The following is a 25,161-nucleotide window of genomic DNA, read 5'->3' on the forward strand; positions in this document are numbered from 1 at the left end:
ATGCAAAGGAATGTTTTAATTATAGACAGAACTCATAAAGATCCAGTTTTCGTCGCATCCATGCGACCATCAAACGCGGTCCAAGCGATTGTCCATGATTGTTTTTAAAAAGGCACTTAAGAAATGCAGGCAAATCTGTTTATGTTTACATAATGGCACAAGCGAACAAATTCTGGACCTCTTTACAACTGTGCAACCGAAACAAAGCAGACAATGATGTACAAAAAAAAAAAAAGTCAATGAATCACATACTGCTATTTTTCTTTCTTTTTACAAATGTCCACTGAACTCCACATTCATACCACCAATAATTAAAACCCCATTCTGATCATGGAAAAGGGCAACAATTGTGAGAAAAAGAAACCGTTTTGATGGAATCGTAAAAAATAAAAAGCAGGGGAACTGTAAATAACCTAGAGGGTGCAAAAAATGTTGCAAGTTCTTGCTTCCCTCTGAAAGATTAGGTTGGTGTAGCTGGTCAGGTGTTGTTGGCGTTTTCTGGCAAGAGTGGAGTCAGACTGCTGGACTGCACCAGCTCCATCTTGATCCAAGATGGAGGTGGAGCGACAGAAACCCAGAGAGATGGGTTGAGGTGGAGAACTTCCCCACAGCAGCACAGAAGGCCTTTGGTCCTAGGACTCCCAAAGATCAGGAGAAGTGTGTTGGACTCCTACATGGCAGCCACTTCAATCTGAACGTACAGTTGTCTGACGCCAGCCTGGGCACAGGGCAGAAAATATCATGTCATGGAAACTTAGAAATGACCTTTAATGAGTGGGATGAAGTTGTTAAAGCCATATTTTCCAACAGTCCCCACCTGTGTGAAAATGTTGTGCGTCTGGCTGAGAATCCATCTAGAATCTGCGTCGGGCGCCACGAGGAGTTTGAGTGTGCCGATGTAGACGTCTGTGCAAAGAGTCCAGAAGTGAGGTTCTTGGAGGTTATAGACACCCTGAAGCTGCTGGACCTGCAAAGAACGTTACCGGTTAGGAAATGGTACCTCAGTTTGTTGCGCTCTTGCAACGGGACAAATTGAGGAGATTCTGTCGGTCATTAAGGTGTCATGGCCACATTTTCTTGGTTATCTAGATATGTTTAACGAAAACCTTGCATCACCATCTTGCAGCAAGTTCTAACCCTCAATGAGCAGTCTAATTCTAGAATCTTCTAATGTGGCTACTTGGTTAGGTAGTTAATTTTTGGGACAATTTGGCTACAATTCATTGATATCCTAGATTATCCTGAAACTCTGCCCAACCAAGTAGCCAAATATGAAGAACAGGAGATGGAAACGACTCACCCTCTGGTAGCATTCAGGAAGGGCATGGTCCAGAAAAGGAGGCGTCCGTTGCATCAAGATCCCAATGGATTCCCTGAGCAGAGGAACCACACTGTGGGAAAGAGGAAAGTGAGAAATGACTGAACTCAATGGAGCGCCAAGCACAAGGCAAACTCTGGCAACAGGAAGGGACGCCACACATTAAAGACGTCATTGGGTATGATTCGGTTTGTGATTTTACAGCTTGAAATCTTGTTGTAAAGCTGAGGAGAGGAAATTCTGTCATAATCCTAATGAAAAGAGTTCTTGTTTGTCTTGATTATTTCAGAGCATGCTCAACATGGTCCAACATAAACTTGCCCATCTTACAGTTGGGGTGGAGTAGCAGAGAGCTGTGCTGATGTCATTCCAACAGCTGTAGTGAGCGTGAGCCGGCGAGCAACCCTGCACACACACTAGGATAGACATCCAAACCCATTCATTCTGTAGAAGAATCACTTGGCAGGAACGGTCGACTGGTTAGGAAGGACTAAGACTATTTCTCTCCTACCCAGTCAGCCGTTTCTGCCCCATCAAAGCTAGGTCTTGGCTAGGCCAGCATCTTACAAAGTCATCAGTCCTCTTTCAAACCTTAAAGGCCTGACCACTTCTCCATCTGGGAACCATTAGAGGGTTCCTTGGTTTGGACTCCTTTACCGGTCCCTAATCTACTCTATCACCCCCATGTTCTCATGAACTCCTCCCTGAAACCCCAGCCTCAGCTTGGGACACGCCAAAGTGGAGAAGCTGATCGTTGTCTCAGTAAAACTTTTGCAAAGTTGAAAAGCAAATGTGGCATCAACAAAGAACATTTGCCCTTCCTAAAAAGTCAACACGGCAACAATGTCCGCATTCAAAATATTTTGCCCAAACATTGTTTGGAAAAATAAAATTAAAAAACCTGCAATCATGTTACTCACAAGGCTTTGAATGGACCAGGTGCCACAGACGTTCACTGCCCTACTTTAAGAGCATAGATGAGTAATATTAGCACTACTCTCCAGACCAATCCATAGCTTTGCTGACTACTCAGCTCTCTTTGTGGCCAAGCGCCATTAGGTAATGTGTTTAATGCACGTGTTAAATTGAAATGCATGCAAGCGTTTTTGTTAATACCACACACACAAAATGACTGTGGTTTACCAAGCAACTGAACAAACTTGTAATCTTTACAAATGCCATATAGGAACATGAAACCAGAGCCTGATTGATCGGTCTCATCCCTCTTTGGATCCATTAGATTGAGTACACAGGGAAAGTCTACTGGCAGACTGACAGATTAGAACACATATATCATTATTTTAATGTAGTATATACTAATATTCCATGTAGTCTCTTAATTCAAATTAGGTTAGAAAAGCTGTATTAAATAAAGAAAATGTAAGAATATAATGCTAAATATAATAGCATGTCATCACAGAACATGTCATAGTATATGTCAATGGAAACATATGGTTATGATAGGTAACAATAGAAAAAACCTACAGAAAGTTGACAAGTCATCATAAAACTGGCCACTGTGCATTCCTCTCTGTAACCGGTCTGTTTGTCCCTCTTTTAGAGGATAAAATGAAAACAGGAAAGTACTGGATGAGGGTACCTCAGACCTCTGACATCATACTATTGTTCCACACCTTCCTGTTCATTGAAACGGAGGCACTCTTACTCACCGTTCACTGGCGCTTAATCGCTAACCTGCCCCAAAAGCCCCGTAATGCAGTTACATTAGTGACTCAGCCAGCCAAAATACAATTACGTGTGAGAGCCAAGGTTAAGTTGGCCAGTGACACCGAAAATGTCACCACCTAGGTCAGGGTGACAATCAATCAGGATAAAATATTTCTGCAAGGACGAATGTAAATCACCTATGGACTTTTTTGGAAACCAGCTTGGAGTCAAGAGTAAAAGCACTTCTAAACCACATGGAAATGGTTGGTTATCACGCCCAGACAACCTGAGTGTCTAATTGGAGCGCAGAAGCATTTATGACACCAGAACCACCGCAGGAATGGGGTGACCTTACTGCAGTCTGCGTTTGAATCAGCACAGCAGGAATTACTGCAGGTACTTTTAACTTTAGATTTATATGGAAAAGGACCTAACAAACTTTTCCATTTCTAGGACAAGAAGTTCTTGGGATTCTACCACAAAAGACTTCAGATTCTTTACTGCTAGGAACCACTCACTGCACTCAAGTTATAGTCGAAACCACAGGATCGTATAGCTATTAGGCCTTGAACATAAAAACCCATGTCTGGATTCGAGGGCACATTTTTAATAGTACAGACTTTTGAACACCATCTAAACAGTTCCACCAACACTTTACAAAAAAGTATTACTAATACTACTAAAACATAATTTCTTGCCACACAGCTGATTGTAAAAAGTGGTCCAATCTGATTAATAGGACAATTTAAGTAACACGGATGCATCATGTTGCATTTCACCAAAAGGATTAAAAGAAACTGTAAAAAAAAAAAAGTTTTATTTGTATACCAATTAAGCACATTTTCCAATTAATATTTCTCATTCAGTTGTTTATTTAATGATTTATATATTTATAGTTTTTTTAAATTAATGTAGTAAAATATTAAATATTAATTAATGCAAGACATTAAAAAGATACTACGTAAACAACAAATACTTCCATAGTTAATTTACACATATATATATATATATATATATAAACAAAATAATAATATATACTGGTATATCGTTTATGTATGTTTTTCAATTTAAATTAGTTTTTTTTTTTACCAATTAATATATCTCTATAAGTGATTATATATTAAAATGTAAATAATAATTAGCAAATATAAAATTGTAAATATATATGTATATAAAATCTTCAAATTATTGCATAACATTTCTTTGTTAAATTATATTTTTAATTAAATGTTACACAAAAATAATCAAATTAAATATTTTTAATATGCTCAATATGAGCTAGAACCTTCCAGTTAATATGAAATTAAAAGTTAACCTTTAACATCCGTTGCTTTAATATGCACAGCTGAGCTAAAATAAAGTGAATGATGTTGCATGTATATGTGGATTGTTCTCCACCAATTAAACGCCATCAATAAGAATTCTGGAGAAGAAGAAAAAAAGCATTAAGTAGCCATGCAGCACAGCGCTAAAGCACATTATGTGCAAAAATACAGTACATCAAAGAATAACACAGTAACACGCAACAAAAGCAGCTTTGGAGAGCCGTTCAAACACATTTGCACTAAGGCCTGACAAATGAATCCATCCTCAAAAGGCCCAGCTTAGTACACCCAGAACAAATGTTAATTACTGTTAACGTTCTTTGCGCGCCCATTCCTCAGGCTTTAGGCTGCGACCCAAAGCGATTAGCGGTCTTTGGAAGACTTTGGTGGTGGGGGACTGCTGTAGGTCACAGCAGCAGGACTCCTCCACTCCCTCTAACTAATCATAGGGTACCAAGACAGCTCCAGCCGATGCAGCCGTACCCAGATATCCCCCTAAAGCAAGGCTACCGCACCCAGAGCGGCCTTAGCTAAACACACCCGGTTCGCGTACAGCGGGGGGTCTTTTGCGGAGTCCTGCACGCATGGGTCACGACTCAGGTGCGGCTGATGAAGGAGAAGTTCTTCACGAAAGGTCAAACAACGGAGCAGGACGGCTGGATCAAAATAAGGCAGAGAATATCAATCTCACAATGTGGAGTGCATGGGAAAAACGCTGTCCAAACAAAGCAGAGTCCATCTTAACGATCAAACGAAGAAGCACAGACATTCCACACGGCCAATTATGGTCCACCACTCTCAAGACTCGAACAATAAATGATTCTGCTGTGCCAGACGTACACAGACATGAAGTTCAAACGCATGAGAGAGTCTAGAGTTCCAGATGAACTCATGCTTTGGTCCACAGTACCATCTTTCACACTAGAACATCATGCGTTTAATAAATCTATACATAACAGGTGTGTTTCCCCAAACACATTAAAGAGATAGTTTACCCAAAAATGAAAATTCTCATGATTTTCTCACCCTCAAGACATCTTAGGTGAATATGACATTCTTCTTTCAAGTGAATACAATCGGAGTTATATTAAAAAATGTCCTGGCTAACCCAAGCGTTATAATGACTGGCCAAAACAAAAAGTGTAATGCCTCTCGCAGTTCAAAACGATTTCTCTACGTCTGACGTCATACATCCCGCCAGCTACGCTTTTTCCGTAAGTTGAATATGGAAGGCGGTCCACCAGAAGCTAGATATTTTACTTTATAGCGTGTTAAATATGGATATTTTTCCATTGATTCACTTCAGAAGGCCTTTATAATGGATGGATGGATGCACTTTTTTGGGCTTCAAACTTTGGGCTGCCATTATAATGCTTTGAAGAGCCAGGACATTTTTTAATATAACTCCGACTGTATTTGTCTGAAAGAAAAAAAGTCTATACCAAAGATGGCTTGAGGGTAAGTAAATCATGGGGTTATTATCATTTTGGGTGAACTATCCATTTAAGCCTGGTTCTGGATAATGCCTCACTTTTCTTGGGCTGTTTTCAGAATAACATACTAGAATATTACTATTTCTGCAGTATATAGTTTGTATGCTGTACTTAGTATGTAAATTTTGCATTAAGTACCCTTGACTTACTACATTTGGAAAAGTGGCTGTCGTGGTACTTGACTTTGTGTTCCATTTAAAGTCAATGGGGTCGAAAACCGTTTTGGTACCATCTGACCATCATTAAATGGACAAAAACACAGATACAGCAATCCCACAATGCAATGTGCTTGAGCTGACAAAGAAGTTATTACATCCTCAATTTAACTTTAAACTCATATGTGACCCCGTCTGTGAAACCGTCTGTGAAAGTCGCAAAATTTAATTATGAGATTTTGAGCGTCAAAGTGCCATAGCCATAAACATGACGAAAATAGGTAATTAGTGTTTATTGCTGTAAATGATCAATTATACCAATGGGTTTGAGATACAATACTCAATTTTTAATTCATAACATTATAAATACTGAAATTAGTGATTTTATTGACACTACACTTTATACTTTTGCACACAAAAAATATCGGATGCGGGCTCCCTAAACGTCGATTTTAATCATCTCAGGGGGTTTTCATCAGAACAACACCAGCTGATTCGTATGATAGATCGGTTCAGGAACTTATTTTTTTACCATTAGGAAGAGAAAGACATTAATATCAAACGGCACGAGCTGCAAACAGGTCATTGCAACTTAAGCCAGGTTCAAATGTCTGGTGAGATATTTTCATGTCATCACCAATATTTTAATATGTTCTTCTTTGTTTTGTAGCTCAACATTGTGCCAATAATAACCATCTTAATTTAAAGTCATATTAGGCCTGCTATGTGTCAATATAAAACATGTTGTGGATGGTGGTGCGTCAGATTAATGGAGTGTTTCCCAACCGGGGTGTGCGAGGTGCCGCGTAAAAGGTTTCAGCAGGGACTTTGCATCGCGTTTCATCTCACATCTAATGAAGCATCTTTTATATAGGTTGTAACTTGAAAATAATGCTTCATGTATGTTTCTGTCGATAGATACACGTGCTGGCTCCTCAGTTATACATTACAACAGCGATAATAAAAGAAAAACGTGGGCAAACGGTCTCTCTTAGTAAACTTTGTTCAATGCATGCGAGTGCTGCCGTATCTTCGAATATGAATACGGGTGTAGAGCCAGAAGACGCAATTGAGAACTCACGTGCGATCGCGATGTAAGAAGATTTGTCTCCGTGCGGTCATCCGAAAGTTCGCACATGCACGTCTCACAGCGCGCAACTAACTATAGTCTTGCGCTTGAACGGACAAACTCACACAAGAAGTAGCCTATGTCAACATGTCCATCTTGATGAGTATCCAAGCAGACATAGTCTGAATATGCCTTAAGTTAACATACAGTCGAGAAAGCGATAGCCCTTTTTGTGCTTTTTGAACATATGCATCACAATAAATAAGCCTGTTTTACAAACCTTTAAGAATGTTCTCCTTAAATGTGTCATATATCACCGAAAATGGCAGAATCTCAGCTTTAATGTGGTATATGGCTAATATGCAGGATAATTATGCATCAATGTGTTGCAGTTTTAAAAAATAAGCTTGTTTACATTGGAATTTCTCAAAAACAGGATTTTCTGAGCCCGAAACTCAGCAAATCTTTAACATAGCCAAACTCAGTTAATATTAGAGATCTGAAGGTAATATTTTAACAGAATGTTCTTTACATTATGTAGAATGATTTTATGTAGAAAACAGTGAATCACAAAAAAATGACTTTAGGAGGGTTTTCTCAGACAGGGTCACATATATTGACCAATTTTACACTAAATGTAATGAACATTTTATGAAAAATGTATTTTAATTTGGGTCATGTGGTTTAGAATACTGTTTGGAATGTTTATCATTGCATAATGAAGCAATTTGACTTATACTGTTCCACATAATATTTGTAAAGAGTAGCAGACGGTATGCAGTATACTTCTTTTTGCATTAAATTGATCTAAAGTGTCAGAAGAAAAGACTTCTACCAAACCCCCCATAAAAATCTTACCAACACCCAAGCGTTTTGAAAAGTAGTGTATACTGTCCAGTATGCTAGTATTAAATTCTGAACACAGCCAGAAACTTTGCTTCATCTGAGGTCTGGAAAAAACAATACACGGGTCTTTTGACAGATTTTGATATGAGTAAACAATACATAACTTCTACACATGAACGTGAAGTCTCACACTTTACGAGATGGAGGATAGGCTCTGTTCTGGTTTGCAACCGTTTTAATTATCTGTTTTTGAATGGCTTTCCATTTTTGTGTGATACCTTTGTGCTTGTGCCATACCAGATCAGCCTCCAGATTGCACCTGAATGAGACCGAGACGTTATCAAGCAGGTGCAATGTGGGAAAGAGTCCATAGTCTTAGCCTCAATTCTTAGTATTTGCCACTTTGCAACTGCATGGAAAACTCAAGAACAGGGGAAAAAAATGTCTAAGCTGGGGCTCGATGACATAAAGCTCCCATCTTTGAGAAACAAAGAGAAGGAAAAATCCATCTTAAAAGATGCCTTTGTTGAAGTAACATTCACATATCGCAACCACATTCCAGAGAGGGAGAAGAAAAGCCTCAAACAAGGACAAGAGTGAGGAAGGGGGGGTTGGAGAGAAGAGATGAATATACTGGAAAGACTCTTGCATTTTGAAAAGAGGGGCCACGTTCTTTATCGGAACGATGGCATTTCACTGAAGCACAGTAAGGCACAGTAACAGGCCATCTGCAATTTAAACATGGTGCACACACAGTATTCCTGCTCAAGTTAACACAGCCTTTACACACATTTACATCACACACAAAAAATAATGCCTATTCATCACCATAAAACTACTTTTTCCGAGATTATGCAGAAGGAATGATAGGTTTGGTAGGTTTAAAAGCGAACAAAGGTACAAGAATGCAAGGCAAGCTTGCATTTTCCCTTTTTGACTGGAGTTGTTTGAAAAATGCCACATGAGAGACTCCAGTCCTGGGTTTTCTGGCTTTGCCACATGTTGAGCTTGAGCTCCACCCTCTGAGCGTGTATCCTGTAATTCACCCGGCTAGAGTGCCAACGGCTCCACAGGGCTCTTAGTAAAGGGCACTGTGAAGTGGCTTTTGTATGATCTGTGTTGGGTGCTGTTGAGGGTTTCTGGGTGGGGTTGAGGGTGGAGGATGTCTTGAGTTGAGTCGAGAGAGGTCAATGCTCATAATAGCGTGGGCCGAGGTGTGTGCGTACTCACCTCACTCCTATAAGAAGTGCGATGAGCATGGAGCAGATAGGGTCGGCGATCATCAGGTCGTATTTCTGCATTAGAATGGCTGATATGATGACTCCGACACTGCCCAATGTGTCCGCAACAATGTGAAGAAAAACTCCTGCAATAAAGACAAAAATATATTTTACGATATCTCAAATTAGCATTGATTTATACATAATATTAATATAACTATACATGTATAAAAAATTCTATACAAAAATACTTAAAATGTGAAAGCAGCTGTCTGTAATATACAGATACAGGATTGATAGAAAAGGTGCAATGGTGGGGGCCCTCCAGGACAGGTTTGAAAAGCCCTGAAGTAGGACTTCTGTCTATATAAATAGTCTTGGATTTATTTAAAAAGCCATAATATTGAGTAAATATTGTATCTGAGATACAACATTTGCTAGCACTCATATTTAAACATGACTACTGTGGACAGAACTGGCTGTCTGGGATACAGTGTCTAGCGGTAACCCTCAAACTGATGATGTCATTCCACAAACAGGTAATTCGAGAACATCCTAGAATGAATAGTCAACCTGACAAAATCTCCAGAAAATATCATAACACACGCTTCTATGTTAAAACCAACATGCAGTGGAAGTCAGTTAGTTAACATTTCCTGAACTCAGAGGTCTTTACTGGCTGTCCTGATCGACACTGGAGAATAGTTGTGGACTGTGGTGAGATGGCACGCCATGAGACGGTCCACTAAGTCCTTTCCTCAGAATGAGATGACATACTTGCGGTTACTCTCAGTTTCGCAGAAAGCATGGCCGCAGTAATGGAGCAAACTCCCTAATAAGAGAAGACACTGTCCAACTGTGGTCAAAGCAAATACTAGAAGAATAACACGAATGCTGGAGCTCATCGCGTCCTCATAACCAGCCACAACGGCTGTGTTCAGGAATAGAATACTAGCTTACTATTTACCAAATACTATGCAGTATATACTTCCTACAATTAAGACAAGAAAATAGTAAGCGGAACAGTAGACAATTGATAAGGAAATGACAAGAAAATATTTATTTTTGTTAAACAAAATATTCAATTATTATGGATGAAAATATTTTATCTTAAAAATACACACATTTTAATTTAATAATAATAATGAAATAGAATAAATATAGTTACATTATGCATTACAAAAGTTCAATTTTGTTAAATAATAGTTTTTATTATAATTGTATTTGTGTATATATATAAATTTCTTTAATAATAATAATAAAAATAATGTTTTAATTTCATCATAATAATGAAAATATTAATTTCAGATAATCAGATATTAATCAAATTAATGTCAGATAATTACTTATTATTTTTAGTAAATATATATACGTTTGAATTTTGTAAAATAACATCAATAATAATAATAAATATTTACATCTCATAATGATACTATATTATTATTATTATTATCTTAATAATAATAATAATAATAATAATAATAATAATAATAATAATAATAATAATTATTATTATTATTATTATTATTTAATTATTCCATTATATTTTTGCTAAATATTATTTTAGGACATTAATAATAATATACATTTTTATGATTTCAAAATAATAATGACAAATATTTGTATAAAAATAATAATGAATTGTGTAAAAATGTCTTAACCATTGGCATTTAGATTGAAAAGCAAGACAAAAGCTTTAGACTGTAATGTCAAGAGGAAGATCAGGTCATCTGTGCAGTGCATTATTGCGTAATGCACATTTTGGCAAATTTAGCACATCTACTAAGAATTCTATGCATAAGAGCTCTTTGTAAAAAGTAAGAGTAGAACACTAGTATGCCATTCCAAACATAACCAAAATTGACACGAAGAGCTTCAGGACGGGAGGTTGGTACAATCTACGTGCAATTCATCACAAGGAGTGAAGAAGTCCCTCGGCTGGGATGGAGGCAGCGTAACCTTTTGCACTGTCACCTCCTCTCCTCCCCTCCCCCTTCTCTACATGGTCCTCCCTTCTGTGCCCCGTTCTTTCTCCCTCGAGCAGGCCTCCCAAAGGATCCATTCTCTCTCTGTGTGTGCCAGGGTGAAGGGGACAAACTACTTTCTCTGCTCTGCTCTTTCCCACACAAGCTCGGACAAAGGGATTTAAAGCGACAGTGTACCGCACTTGCTCTAGTGTCAGTGTTAACCCGCTTAGACCCAAGTCAAAGGTTAGAAGTTGGGATGGGCAGAGGTGTCACTTCGTCACACATAAAAGTCCATCACATCTGATCTAGACCACTCATTTCAAGTGTTTTTCCTTGTTTAAATGAAGATGCAAAATTTTCTGAATTATGACTACAGAACCTCATCTACTAAAAATTCAAAATATTGACCACCAATAAAAGAGGAAAAAGCTGTCTAGACCTGATAGATGTTATTGTAAATATTTTCACCTCTGGTGCCTTGCTAAAAGCATGCTGAATAATGCTAAACAAGAGATCTCTAGCGCCATCTGGAGGTGGCTAAACATACATAAAAGCCATACCTTGTAATATCTGCTTGCTGGAGCCTTTTCCCGGTGTGTGCGAGTGGTCATCTGAGGACACAGACAGATTCGAAATGAATCATGCTATACCAGACACCATCACGATGTATCAAAATAGCTTGTGCAATTTTGACACACAATCACAAAGACACCAAATAACACGGATGCATTATAACTAGAGATGGACAGATTATTTTTTTGTAAGTGTGGTCTTCTGATACCAATTTTTGCAGATTCCGATTTTCTTTCAAAGAACTATAATTGGCTAGACTGGGAAAACCCAGCCTGACCTGCCGGTGATTTGATATCGCCCGGCAACTCAGTCTGGAAACCTGTACATTAAAGGGGGGGTAAAACACTCAGTTTCAGTCAATCTCATGTCAATCTTGAGTACCTATAGAGTAGTATTGCATGCTTCATATCTCCGAAAAGTCTTTAGTTTTATTATATTTATAAAAGAAATATGGGAAGAAATTTTTCCTTTCCGGAAAAAAAAAACGAGCGCCTGGAGGCGTATCGTGTGGGCGGAGCTAAAGAATGACAAGCGCGCAAAGCGGTGACGTCCTCAAGCGTGGAGAAACCCATGGCTATCGATCTCAGCTAATACAGATAATGATCCAGAATCAGATTCGGAGGCTGAAATAAATTGAACAGAAGAAACGGCAACAGCAGGATGTCCGTCTCTGTGGTATGTACTGTATTTAGTGGCCTGTCAAAATTTGTGTGCAGTTTATGAGGACATGATTCGGTTTATGGACTATTGTATGCGATTAAACCCTAGCAGTAGCAAGCAAAACGGTTTTGCAGGTCAGACTAGTGTACATAGAACAACAATAGAGTCCGTTAGCGCATTTGAATGACGAAGTACGCGATCGTGTCGTTTACTGTTGTTTACTCACGCGACGATAGCCAACAGCATAGACATTTGAAGCAGTTTTACTCACCGGCTGCTTCCAAAGCAGGACCGAACCTTTATCGCTGCGACCGCTCCGTCAAAAACACACATCTTCGGTATGATTGGTGAAGTCCTGACAGCAGTGAACGGTGGAGATCTACTTTTGCGACGCGACTGAAGCGATGTTTTGTGAAGCTTCCCATCATTTCTGCGTTCAAATCGGGTCAAATGCAGCGCTGCCTTCCCGGAATGCTGTGCTGAAGCGTTGAAGTCACCCATAGGAATAAAGTGGAGCGCGGCGCCTGGATCGACTGGATCTGCACCTGAGTGTTTACAGGCGTGCATTTGCTCTCTTGCTTTAGTCACACGCGCGCGCGCACCCTACCGGGAGAAGAGCCCGTACGGCCCATACAAGGACCTTCCGATCTATTAACGTCAAGTCGACCCATACTCTAAAAAAATTCTCCGAAACTTGTGAGAAACCGGAAGGAGTATTTTTAACACAGAAATACTCCATCAAACGTCCAACATCAGTTTTTGAAACTTTGTCTATGTTTAGGATGGGAATCAAAGTCTTTAACAGTGTAAAAAGCTCAGTATGCATGAAACAGCATTTCACCCCCCCTTTAATTTCTACTGATTGTTACACTTTTGCAGGAACAAATCACAGACTGGCTTATCCACCTGGCGCGCTATTGGCGGGTTTAACACGATGACAGATAGAAAAATGATTGGACGGTTGCCCATTGATCATGCCTCTTGTGGTCTGATTGGTTGATGGACTATCCAATTGGATACAGAGTCATTTGAATAATGCGTGTTTATTATGCCTCCTGCAGTAAAAAATACACAGCAGACTCCCCAGACCAATGTTCAATTTTAAAAAGAGCTTGGTGTGGAGATAGCCAGACAAATAATTGACAGCCTATACAGACAAAAATCTACTTTTCTAAAATGCTAAATTTTATTTTTATTTTAAAAAAGCAAGTAAAATAACATACAAACAAATAAACTTTATTTTAGTTTTTCTGGTAATCAAATGAAGGCATAAAACACAGTACTACATTAAGACACACTACACAGTATAATAGTAATGCAATTATGCATGGCACTATACAATAGTAATATATTTCTGCCACAAGTTAAACCGAACCTTTATTTTGACGGGTTGCCATGTGAAGATGTTTGTTAAGCTTCTGTGTATATATGACAATAGGTTCTCTTAAATTAAACGGTAAAATGATCATGAGGAGACTCTCAGAGCAGCACCAGAGAAGATTATGTGTTCACGTCATCATAGTAACACGATCGTGTGCTCTGTGTGCATTATAAACGTGCATTTGTGCGCCTGCGTCATTCATTTATACAGAGACACGCAGAACATGTAGGTTTCGTGTAGGTCTTCTTGCGGGTTAATATTCACAAACTAAAAAATAGTAACCTACTTTGGATTTATTCATCCAAAATGTAACAAATTCCGTGACATTTTGTGTTATACAGTAAATTTCCGTTTTTATGACTAGATTCTGACTGTGTTTTCTGCATTGTGTAAATCATGGAGCCCAAGCTTAAGTGCACTCCACTTATAGATCAGTGGTGCGCTCGCTTTTGGTGAGAGTTAGAACGATGCGGGAATTAGTACAATTATGCGCAATACAAGCACTATTTAACCGGAGTGAATGAGATGATTTAGTGAGAGGAGGAGTGCGTGTGAGAACATATTGTCTGTGCCGCTGGAAACAAAAACCGACTCGGAATCGGTAAGACAACGATCCGGGCCGATCATGCAGAAAGTTGTCTGATTCCGATCCCTGGCTGGTCAATTGGTGCATTTCTAATTATAACAGTACTGACTTGCAAGGTAACATGAGGTCTTACCGTGGCAGTGGGGATCATCATGTGAATGGCCATGTCCTCCATGTGAATGCCCGTGATCATGTCCGTGTTTGGAATCATGACTGTGTCCGTGGTCTCCATGACTGTGTCCATGTCCCACACTACCATTAAATAGAGAATGACTGTGGCCATGACCTTAAAATTTGAAACAAGAGGACATCTATGAAGAAGCAACAGATCATATCAACAATTAATCTTTTTATAAAAGGGGCTATATGTAACTAGCATGTACTAATCGCTTTTTGTAACGTCAATGTGTGAACAGCTCAAAACGAAACTTAAATTAGACTCTACCTGACTCCCTAGGTTGCCTGTAGGCTGATTTTGATGTGACTTATTGAACCATGGATGAGCGTGAATGAGGATTATCAGAATGAAAAACAAGACTGCATTCTTATTCTGTACAAGACACTTACCTTCACCATCGTGTGAATGTCCATGTCCTCCATGTTGAAAAACAAATATTCCTACAAGATTCACCAACAGCCCTGCTATAGACACCGGCAGCAAGCGTTCATGGTGCACATCAGGAGGTTCTAGCGCCCTCTGGTGATAAGACGAGATGGCGACATTCATAAAAAGATAATTGACCTGTCACTTGACAAATGAAATGAACTGTAATCGTATAATCGTATGTACCTCTACTCCTTCTGAGAAGACAAAGAAGGCAGTAAAGATGAGGAAAAGGCCGTTCACGAAGCCAGCGAGAACTTCTGCTCTGACATACCTACAAAATAATATGGACTTATATTAGAATGCAGTGGTGCAACTAAACACAGACCATTTCCTGTCAAAACCACCAAAGCAGAAGTGAATAAATCCTTCATAGGAAACTCGTGTCATTAGTACATTGGTTGCGAGGTGGTCTCTTACCCGTATGAGAAGGAGTCATTGGACCTCCACCGTGAGATGACTGACGCTGCAAGGCCTGCCAGGAGTGCAGTGCAGTCGAAGAACATGTGAAAGGAATCGGATATCAAACCTAAACTGAGAATCAAATCAACACAAAAAAGTTGTTCAATTGTCACGAAACCTGAGAACTACGTCCCACCCTTTTGAGGTCAGAGTTGCGTAGCGCCTTTTGTTAGACATTATTTATTCTTTCATTTAAAGACAAAGACATGTTCACAATGACTGAGATTTGGGTGTTAAGAATTGTTGGTTGCAAGTGGGTCAAACTATGCAAAATTAAATATATAAATAAATCATTTCAATAAACAAAACAAAAACAAGATTATTATAACTTATTTATACTCTTTTGTTTGTTTATATTATTATTATATTGGTTTTTAAACATACACATATGAAATAGTTAATAATAATAATATAGTCTCATAATTATCAACTGACAATGATCATTAATATAACTATTATAAGAAGATTTCAAGCTTTGCTGTCAGCATAAATGAGATTGTGTAAATTGCATATTATCAAATGACAGGTGGTGAAATAATTTTATTATAGTAAATAGTTAAAATTCATTAAAAAAAACTATTATTGTTTTATTACTAATAATAAACTCTTCACTTCCATTTGTAGGATTATGTGATTTCATTCACTTGCATAATATTATCAGTGTATTAAATAAAATATTATAAACAACAACATAAAACTAAATCATAAAAATATAACTTCTAATTATTGTTAGTTAATAAAATAATAAAAAAGTAAAGTTTTGCTAAATTCTCTGATTGTGTGTAATTTACATAATATCATCAGTGTATAAATAAATTGTTTATAAACATTTTATATTATAATAATAGTATTGTTATTATCTATAGCATTGATAATAATGAGAATAATAAGAATTAATATGTAAAAATTACACATTATATTATTGTTATTATTTATCACATAATAATAATAATAATAATAATAAATTATCTTCCCCGTCTACACTCCCATTTGAGATTGTGTAATTTGCATAATATTATCAGTGAATAAATTATAAATAAATTATTATATTAACAACAATAACAATAAAAAAAAAACTTCTGCAAACTTTTTCATTGCAAACTCCTGTAAGTGCGCACAACTTAATAATAAACATCAGAAATATGAATAAAAACAATATACAACTCTGTAAATCTAAACCAACAATATTACAACCTCGATAAAAGTATGTATGGTGTAAAATATACAGTGATTAGCCTACTACGCAACGGCATATAAATGGTTAATGCAACTTTTTCCAAATATGCATTTGGTATTATTGGAATATTACAGCTGTTTCTCCAAACCAAGTCAGATCTGCTTCTCTAAAAAGCATTTTTGAATGGCATTGTTAAACATTAATTTAAAGTATTGTTTAACATTATGAACATGTACTGTATAGAGGCACCTTAATTGGTTTTAAACCACATCCTGTATATTATCAACTTTATGAACAGCCATCACTCTCACTTAAAAAGAAGACTATGATAACAGGTCATAGGAGAATCTCCAATTAAAGCATGTCTAACAGAAGGAAGGGCCCAAAACAAAAGCACACTAGCTCATCCCACATTAGATCTACGTGGCATATTCGTGTGTGTGTGTGTGTGTGTGTGTGTGTGTGTGTTTGGCCCCCTACTGTTACCTGTTACTCCATATGCCGTACGTCAGCTCCACGAACGCGAAGGACAGGTTCAAACACAGGAAGAAAAACAGATTGCGAGAGGTTTTATCGGCAAGAATTGATCTGGGGAAGAACACAGACAAAAATAGAGAGATATTTCAGACTGATTCATTTAAAAAAGTGGCCGGACCAGACAGACTGGCTATAGAAACCGACAGCTAAGCAAATACACGACTGTAAATTGAAATAAAACGTTCTCTGGGAATGACATGGGGTGTGAATACACCATTAATAGACATACTTTGCAGTGGAATATATTTCAACAAATGTAATAAATCTAAATGAGAAACATTATGCATGTTTACTTCGCTTTGCTAACATCTGGCTGGCTGGACGATAACCTGAAGCTGTCTGCTTCTTTGTAACAGTTTAATTAACTTTTCAGTATATAATTATTCTCCCTTATTTAAAGTAATTAATCTAAATAATACATGGAAGAGACATTTGTAATAAAGTCTCGCGAGCCAACTAGCATGCTAACTGCCTTAGCCACACAAAACAGCTGTGAGTGAAACTAAATGAATTATTATACATTTAAGCGTCGTTACCTGAACCAGCCCGATAGCTTGACGAACAAGTTGAGTTTGGCAGGCTTGTATTCGTCATCTTTGACGGATAACGGGAGCATTTTTCAGCGAAGCGTCTCCGGTAGTCGTTGGGTTGGGAGCAGCACTGCGGCTTCACGAGCGTCTGGACGCAAAGAGCGGAAGGTCCTCGCGTTGACGTCGCGTGCGTCATGTCACTGACACTGACCCCGTGTAGAACTGAACAACCGCACGGATATTCATGTTTATTCATTTTAATATGTATGTCGTATTCATTCATCCATTCATTCATTCGTTCATTCATCTTTAATTATCTAGCCTATTTAAATGTTCTATCTATCCATTTATCAATTCAGTGCGTGACGAATTTTTTGAATCACGAATATGAAAACCATGGGAAAAAACGCATGCGAAAATTTCTGACTTGGAAAAAAGGCCTTTAGAAATATTCATTCATACATTTTAATTGTATTAGGCTACTTAAAAGTCAAGTTGAGTGCTTATTTATTTGTTTGTTTATTTATGTATATAATTTTAATAAAATAAGGAAAATTGCCCACTGTTTAATATAGCCTACCTGGGATAATCAATATTTTTTGAAATATTTCATGAAAAGTTTATTTAATGCCCTTATTTATTTGTTTAAATAACTTTTTTTGTCTATTTTAAAACCTTATACCCATAAATAATTTATTATTGTGCATGTTTTATATTAATATAGAACATTATTTTATATTAATATTTTATAATAATTATTATACAGTTAAAGTTGCATATAGATGTTTGTTCGTTTGGATGTTGTGTGAATTTAAAATAATTAATTAATTTCTTAAAGGGATAGTAACCTCAAAAAAAAAAAATTTTGGTAACCAAGCAGTTTTTGGTCCTCGTTGACTTCCATAGTTTTGTTGTTGTTGTTGTTGTTGTTGTGTTTGTTTTTCATACTATGGAAGTCAATGCCCCATCAACTGTTTATTATTCAACAGAAGAAGAAAATGTATATAGGAAATTAATTTAGAACAACTTGAGGAGTAAATTATTGGCTTAATTATTGGAGTAAATTATCATGATTGGCTTCATCACTCAGTCTCCTCTCCACCAATCAGCTGCTGTGTGGTGGGCGTTCTGGCGCAATATGGCTGCCGTCGCATCATCCAGGTGGGTGCTGCACACAAGGGGGTAATCTAGCGCTCGGAAAGCGTTCCACCCCTAGGGGCTGCCATTGCTAACCAAGCCATCACCTGCTGTTAGCATCCCATTGACTCCCATTCATTTTTGAGTCACTTTGACAGTGAATAAATTTACATCTGAGGCGTTTAAAGACTCCATTTGTCCATTGTTTATTTCTTAAGAAACACGACAATGCATAAAAGGCTCCATTACCTTGTATCTTACACTATCGCCCCGTAGAAGCTGTTTTTGTAAAAATAGGCTAACGATTGCGTCATAACCAACGCGACTCTGTCGCACAGTTGAGAAATTACTGTATAGACCTGAGGAGATGCTCGCAGGCAATCTTTTACTGTCTATGAGACAGTCGGGGGGACGTGGAGACATAAAGTCTGATAAAGTCAAGGGGGAAGAATGGGGAGAAGCCCATAGTGAGCCAAAAGCAACGGGAAAAAATATTTAAACAACGTGATTCAGCTTTCTCTTTCCACAACTACTAGAAGACCTACAGCTGTCAGACAGGAGGCTCACGTCACATCTACGTCGTCAAGCTCAGTCTGAGCCTGCGCAGTTCGCTCAGCCATCAGGAAGTGAGTGCTCCTATACTGACATCACTTAACGCGTAGTTTTTACGGTCTATGGTAGAAGGCAATGGGATCGCTCCGTCCATTTCTTTTACTGTCTATGGCTGCACATTGGTGGTGGTTGAGGAGATTCCCCATTCTATGTAAAGTGCTTTGAGTGCCTAGAAAAGCACCATATGTAATTAATTATTATTATTATTATTATTATTATTATTATTATTATTATTATTATTATTATTATTAAATTATGACAGAAAATTGTAATTGTTTGGTGAATTAACCCTTTAATATTGTGAAACGGCAAAATACTTCCGTCATTATTTGAAAATGCAGTAGGCTGAAGATGTCGATGGTTTAATAAAAACATATAACATGTTTTTCCAATTAATAGGCTACTGCTTTTCAACTGACACTTTGTGTGAATGTATTGATCTGAGAAAATATACAAAAACACAGATGGTAGGCTAATAGGCCTACATGAAATTGCTTTTATTACATTAGTCACTTTCTTTTACTGTCTATGGTTAGTCAGGTGGAGTGTTTCTTTTTCATTTCAGCATAACACCGCAAGGTGTCGCTCTATTATCATAGAGTTAGGCACACGATTTTAGTAGAAACTTTGTTCAAAGATCTACCCTCTCAAACTTAATTTATAACAAATGTCTTTTTCTAGATTATTATAACACGTGGAAAGGATTTCTCTTCCAAATATTCTTACTGTATGATAAGCCTGTCTAAAATAAATACTGATAAATAAATCAAAACAGATCTATGATTACTGCAGGAAACATTGTCAAGTCATTTGATGGTCTCTAAACTTTAAACTCAAAAAATTAAGAAAATTTTAATTAAATTTATTTAAATTAAAAATTTAAATAAATACAATTAGTAATTGTATTTGGTAATAAAACATGTTTTATATATATATATATATATATATATATATATATATATATATATATATATATATATATATATATATATATATATATATAAAACGAGAGAGAGAGAGAGAGAGAGAGAGAGAGAGAGAGAGAGAGAGAGAGAGAGAGAGAGAGAGACCTATACAATAAAGGACTAGTTGGGTGATAAATAGCTGGTAAAGCCCAAGTTTTAATGCCCAATGATGAACAGAAGCTAAATGCTAAACTGTGCAAGACCTGCATTTCAAATACTCCAAAACAACACTTCAATGCTCCCTCAATACTAGGAGAAAAAAGGTGTTCCCATGGTAACTGCTTCAGCAGACAGGAATGGGAACTCACAGCCTGTTGCCTGTGAGCCAGACGTGCACAATGTGCTTTCCCTGATTTGCAGAAATGTGAACTGACTTTTTTTTTTTTTTTTATTATATAACGCTGATCATAAGCCAATTTGAAAAGTCTGCTTGTTGAGGTAGCCGCTCAGTAATTAATGAGCTGAAATGAAATATCATTTTCAAATATCCCGAAGCAGTTTTGATTGATTCGAACAATCGGATCATTATGTTAAATCCTAGTTCGACACGCATGAGCTTCTTAAAGGGCATGGGAGAGGCTTCAAGCGATTGTATTCTCAAAGACATCGCACATCTCATTAATATGCATGAGAAGACCAATCGCAGGCTTTTGTTGGTCCAGAAATATCAGCAAACTTGTGGAGTGTTCTAATTATAACCTCTGCAGTGCATCACGGTTCGCTGTTTAACCATTGGTTAATGTGAGGAACACTTGTGCAGCATTTCCTAAAATGGACATCAGTGTCCAAAAAGAACAGAACATTACTCCTGCGAGACATGTTGGCCAAAAACAACAGAACATTACTGCTGTGACTGAGACATGGTGGCCGTTTATTGGTTTTGAATTCAATAAGTTGTCGTTTGCAAGGGAATTGCTTGTGGGATATGAAGGCCATCGTGAGCTCATTTGATCATAGAGAACATTGGTAGCTGTTGCAATCATCTTGGGCTCACAATGCTTTTGTGAAAAGTAGCCCCTGTTTATTATAAACAGGGCCATATCAAGTATGGAGAAAGCAGGGCCCCCTCAGCAAGTGCGTCTTCGCCGTGGGGCCCTCAGAAAGAGCAGGGCCCAGTGCAGTTGCACCACTGAAAGGATGGCCCTGATTATAAGCATGATCTTCGATTATGTCATCTGCAACTTTTAATGCTCGAGCATAAAGTCAGGTGGATTCTGATTGGCAGTCCATTTTTTTTATCATCCATAACCTGGTTTTGAAAGTGATTACAACCATATTGTTCCTACACTGTAAAAAAAAATGCAGGTCTCCAATTGAAAATTTTCAAGTAACTGATCATCTAAATTTTTCATTTGGCCAAATTGAATTTCTGTGAATTAACTAATTAAATTGCATCAATTCACAGAATTTCAATTCGGCCAACTGAAAAATTTAGATGTGATTAGTCACTAGAAAATGTTCAATTGGACGCACTATTTTTTTACAGTGTATTTATCATTATAGGTTGCATTTAATGCTGCCTTCACGTGGAATTATCGTAAATACTACAAAAATTGGACATGAATGCCCCCTCAAGTTAAAAATTGAATGTGGTGGGCTCGTAACCACTACTTTAGAAGTGGGAAGTACGCAATTTCCAATAGCATGTGAAGGCAGCATAAGTCCAATTTTTTATGCCCTTCCCTAACTTCCCTCTCTCCCTCTCTCTCTCGTTCACTCAGATGTAGCCTATGTCATGTTTACGTTGTATGAGTGCCCATTGGTGGAACCTTTGAAATGTGTTTAACCCTTAAACGTATACCTTTATCGGAAACCTTATTCATTTTTTTAAAAGTTAGACATCAACCTTCTTAGTATTTCTCAACCAATTCATTATAACAATACAACTTTTTTTTAAAGTTTGTGTGTGTGTGTGTGTGTGTGTGTGTGTGTGTGTGTGTGTGTGTGTGTGTGTGTGTGTGTGTGTGTGTGTGTGAAAACTGTACAGGGTCACTTGTGACCTGAGGTGTTTAACAGTGTAAGCATATTTTCTCTGCGCAAAAATAATGTAATCTTTCATGACTGGATGAGTGCAGTTCACCTTTATTCCTCAAGGTGGCAATGTCTGATACACAATGGTGTATAAGTTTCACTCATAGTTACCGCAGGCACAAAACAAAAAATTTGACTAAAAATCTAGATGCAGCCAGGGTAGTCTAGCAACTCTCCATTGGATTGTGAGCTGGAAAAAACAAACTCTGGTCAGGCCAATCACATTGTGTATAAAGTCGGTGGGCGGGCTTAACATAATGAAGGCAAAGTTGCAACGGTTCTGTGTGCGATACCACTTATTTTGTTTTCGATACGATACCAATACTTTCAAGGCCTGTATCACTGATATCGATACCGATGCGATACTTTTAAACTTATTTTTTTAAATTATTAAATATATTAAATTATTTAAATGACTAAGAGTAAAAATACCCACTTAACATATTTGAAAGGTATTTTAACATTCAATATGCCTTAATTGCAACTTATTAGATCCTAATTTTTTAACACATGGATAAAATGTTTAGTAGTAGTGAAATTAACCATGGAAATCTACAAATACTAGCCTATTTGAACTACGTCTACTGTAGTAAAAAAAAAAGCATGGTTCAGTTTCACAATGGGACTGCCAGTGACTGAACATTGCACCCATAAAATGCAACCTTTTTATTCTGATAGTGATTTATATTAGCATTAGTTACAGCATAGAACATGATCAATTTCAACTTTTAACATTACATTTAAAGAGTGTGATTGCACTATGTAGGCTACAATTTCTATTTGTTTATTGTAAAATGACTCAAACTATTATGTTTTTCTGTCTTTTGATGAGCATTATTCTGGGCTGTGTTCAAAAGCATCTATGGTTTCTTTGATAGTTTTGGGAAACGCAGTTCTGTTTGATTAGTGTCATCAGTGAACGAACGCGCTCTCTGTGATCGATTGGTTTTGTCTTGTAGCGTCTGCACGCATTCAGATCATGGTTAAGATGAGCAGGAAAATAGCCATACTACACAATTAACATAGTTTATTTGTATTGTATGCATTAAATAATCTTTTTAAATAAACAAAATTACTGGTAAAAAAAACAGCTTAGTATCGATACTTTCGATGCTCACACCAGTATCGATATATCGATACTTCATATCGATATGCCCATCCCTACAAAGAAGCTGGTGAAGGCGGCCTTTCGAATCGGCTTTGGCCGCGACTCTGGAAGACCTGGAGAAGTTAAGCTTTTCTGAGAAAACAAGCTTTTTCTTAAGAAAAGAACAGCACTGAAACCATTCTTAAGGAGTTAAGAGTCTGAGTTTTGCCGACCGGATCCAGCAAAAGATAAATCTATCAACTAGCTCCGCTTCACCTTCTTTGTTGCTCTGGTGGTTGTATCCGTGCAGAGGGAATTTGAAAGACTACTGTTTATCCCGCCTCTCGAATTAAGCCCTGCCAATGGTGAGCAAACATTTATCTTTTCCTAGATGTCTGAGTCTGGCTTTGTCAGGCTACGATAGGAAGTACCACCAGCCAAACAAGAAATGATGGCTCAGCAATTTACTGAGATTTATATCAAATATTAGTGTTACTGTCGCTTGATGTTGGATCTGGTGAACAAGCTGCCAGCAATCAAAACATAGATTTTTAATACATTAAAAATGATAGTTTTGAGAATATGGTTGAGATGGTGCATATGAACTACATTCTGAACGTACAGGGAAATGAACTGGATGATGCTATTAAAAATTGGCTAGAAACTGAAAACTTCCAAGCTCCAAAAACGAACTATGTACGAAATATGCCTTATTTTATTATTTTGTGGTTGTTATTTAAATATCAGGAGCGTTTTAGGCCGTTTTATCAGGCATTTTTGAAATAGATCCGGGTCCTTAAAGAGCCAAATATGTAATAATAATGTTTGGAAAAACATTCATGCATTTAAGGTTTAGTAAATGGAAGCCCTTGCACTGCGTACTGAGTAGGTATCCTAATATTTGAATTTACTTAGGGACCATTAAAAAAGTATGCTCTATAGTATGATTAGTATGAATGAAATTTTGACATAATACATTATTGTTGTTACTGTCAGCATAAGTTCACTTCCATTCATAAATCAGTAAGGGTCCATCGACTGTACACTTCAGAATCCCGGTAGAGGCAATAGTTCATCCGGTGACTTTTCACCTAGTGTTTTTAATACTATGTATATTCACACATACTCTTTTGACGTACTGTTTTTGACGTACTATATAGTAGGGAAGTATTCGATTTTTAGACACGGCGATGGAATCCATAACAGAGATGAATTATTATAGTTTTTTCCCTATGAATTTGCTTTACAGACCATTCTATATGTCTTTATTTATGCTTAGGCTGTTGAAGAAAATATAAAAAATTACACAAACAAAAATAATAATACAATAAACCACAACAGTCAGGTTAAAGGGATAGTTCACCCAAAAATGAAAATTCTGTCATAATTCACTCACCCTAAAGTTGCTCCAAACCTGTATGAGTTTCTTTGTTTTGCTGAACACAAAAGATATTATGAAGAATGTTTGAAACAAAGCAGAGCAACCATTGGTTACCACAGTATTTTTTTTCCTACTATGGTAGTCAGTGGTTGCTCTATCTTCTTTTTTTTCAAATTCAAACACTGTTCAGCAAAACTAATAAACTCATACAGGTTTGGAACAACTTGAGGGTGAGTAAATGATGACAGAATTTTCATTTTCATAAAAATCGAGGGGTTAAGTGTCTGTCCAAATAAACTTCCCTCGCCTATACTTGACGAAGTTGAAAGCACTTCAAAATGGCGGCAGGGAGCATCTCGAGGGGAAGCGCTCAGGGA

General features: G+C 37.3%; 1 protein-coding gene across 1 annotated transcript; it reads right to left on the reverse strand.

The window, feature by feature from the left end:
• Window position 1: 1 nt before the first annotated feature.
• On the reverse strand, window positions 2–17,778 carry slc30a7 (solute carrier family 30 member 7). The gene is made up of 11 exons (XM_067415791.1): window positions 17,578–17,778; window positions 16,991–17,092; window positions 15,286–15,399; window positions 15,052–15,139; window positions 14,829–14,958; window positions 14,395–14,547; window positions 11,622–11,672; window positions 9,105–9,240; window positions 1,301–1,391; window positions 818–967; window positions 2–718 (listed from the first exon to the last, which is right to left on the reverse strand). Exons 1-11 carry the CDS (start codon window positions 17,655–17,657, stop codon window positions 671–673), a joined length of 1,143 nt encoding a protein of 380 aa, XP_067271892.1. The 5' UTR covers window positions 17,658–17,778; the 3' UTR covers window positions 2–670.
• Window positions 17,779–25,161: the final 7,383 nt, after the last annotated feature.

The sequence above is a fragment of the Pseudorasbora parva genome, chromosome 14, assembly GCF_024679245.1.
Source record: "Pseudorasbora parva isolate DD20220531a chromosome 14, ASM2467924v1, whole genome shotgun sequence".
NCBI classification, from domain to species: Eukaryota; Metazoa; Chordata; class Actinopteri; order Cypriniformes; family Gobionidae; genus Pseudorasbora; species Pseudorasbora parva.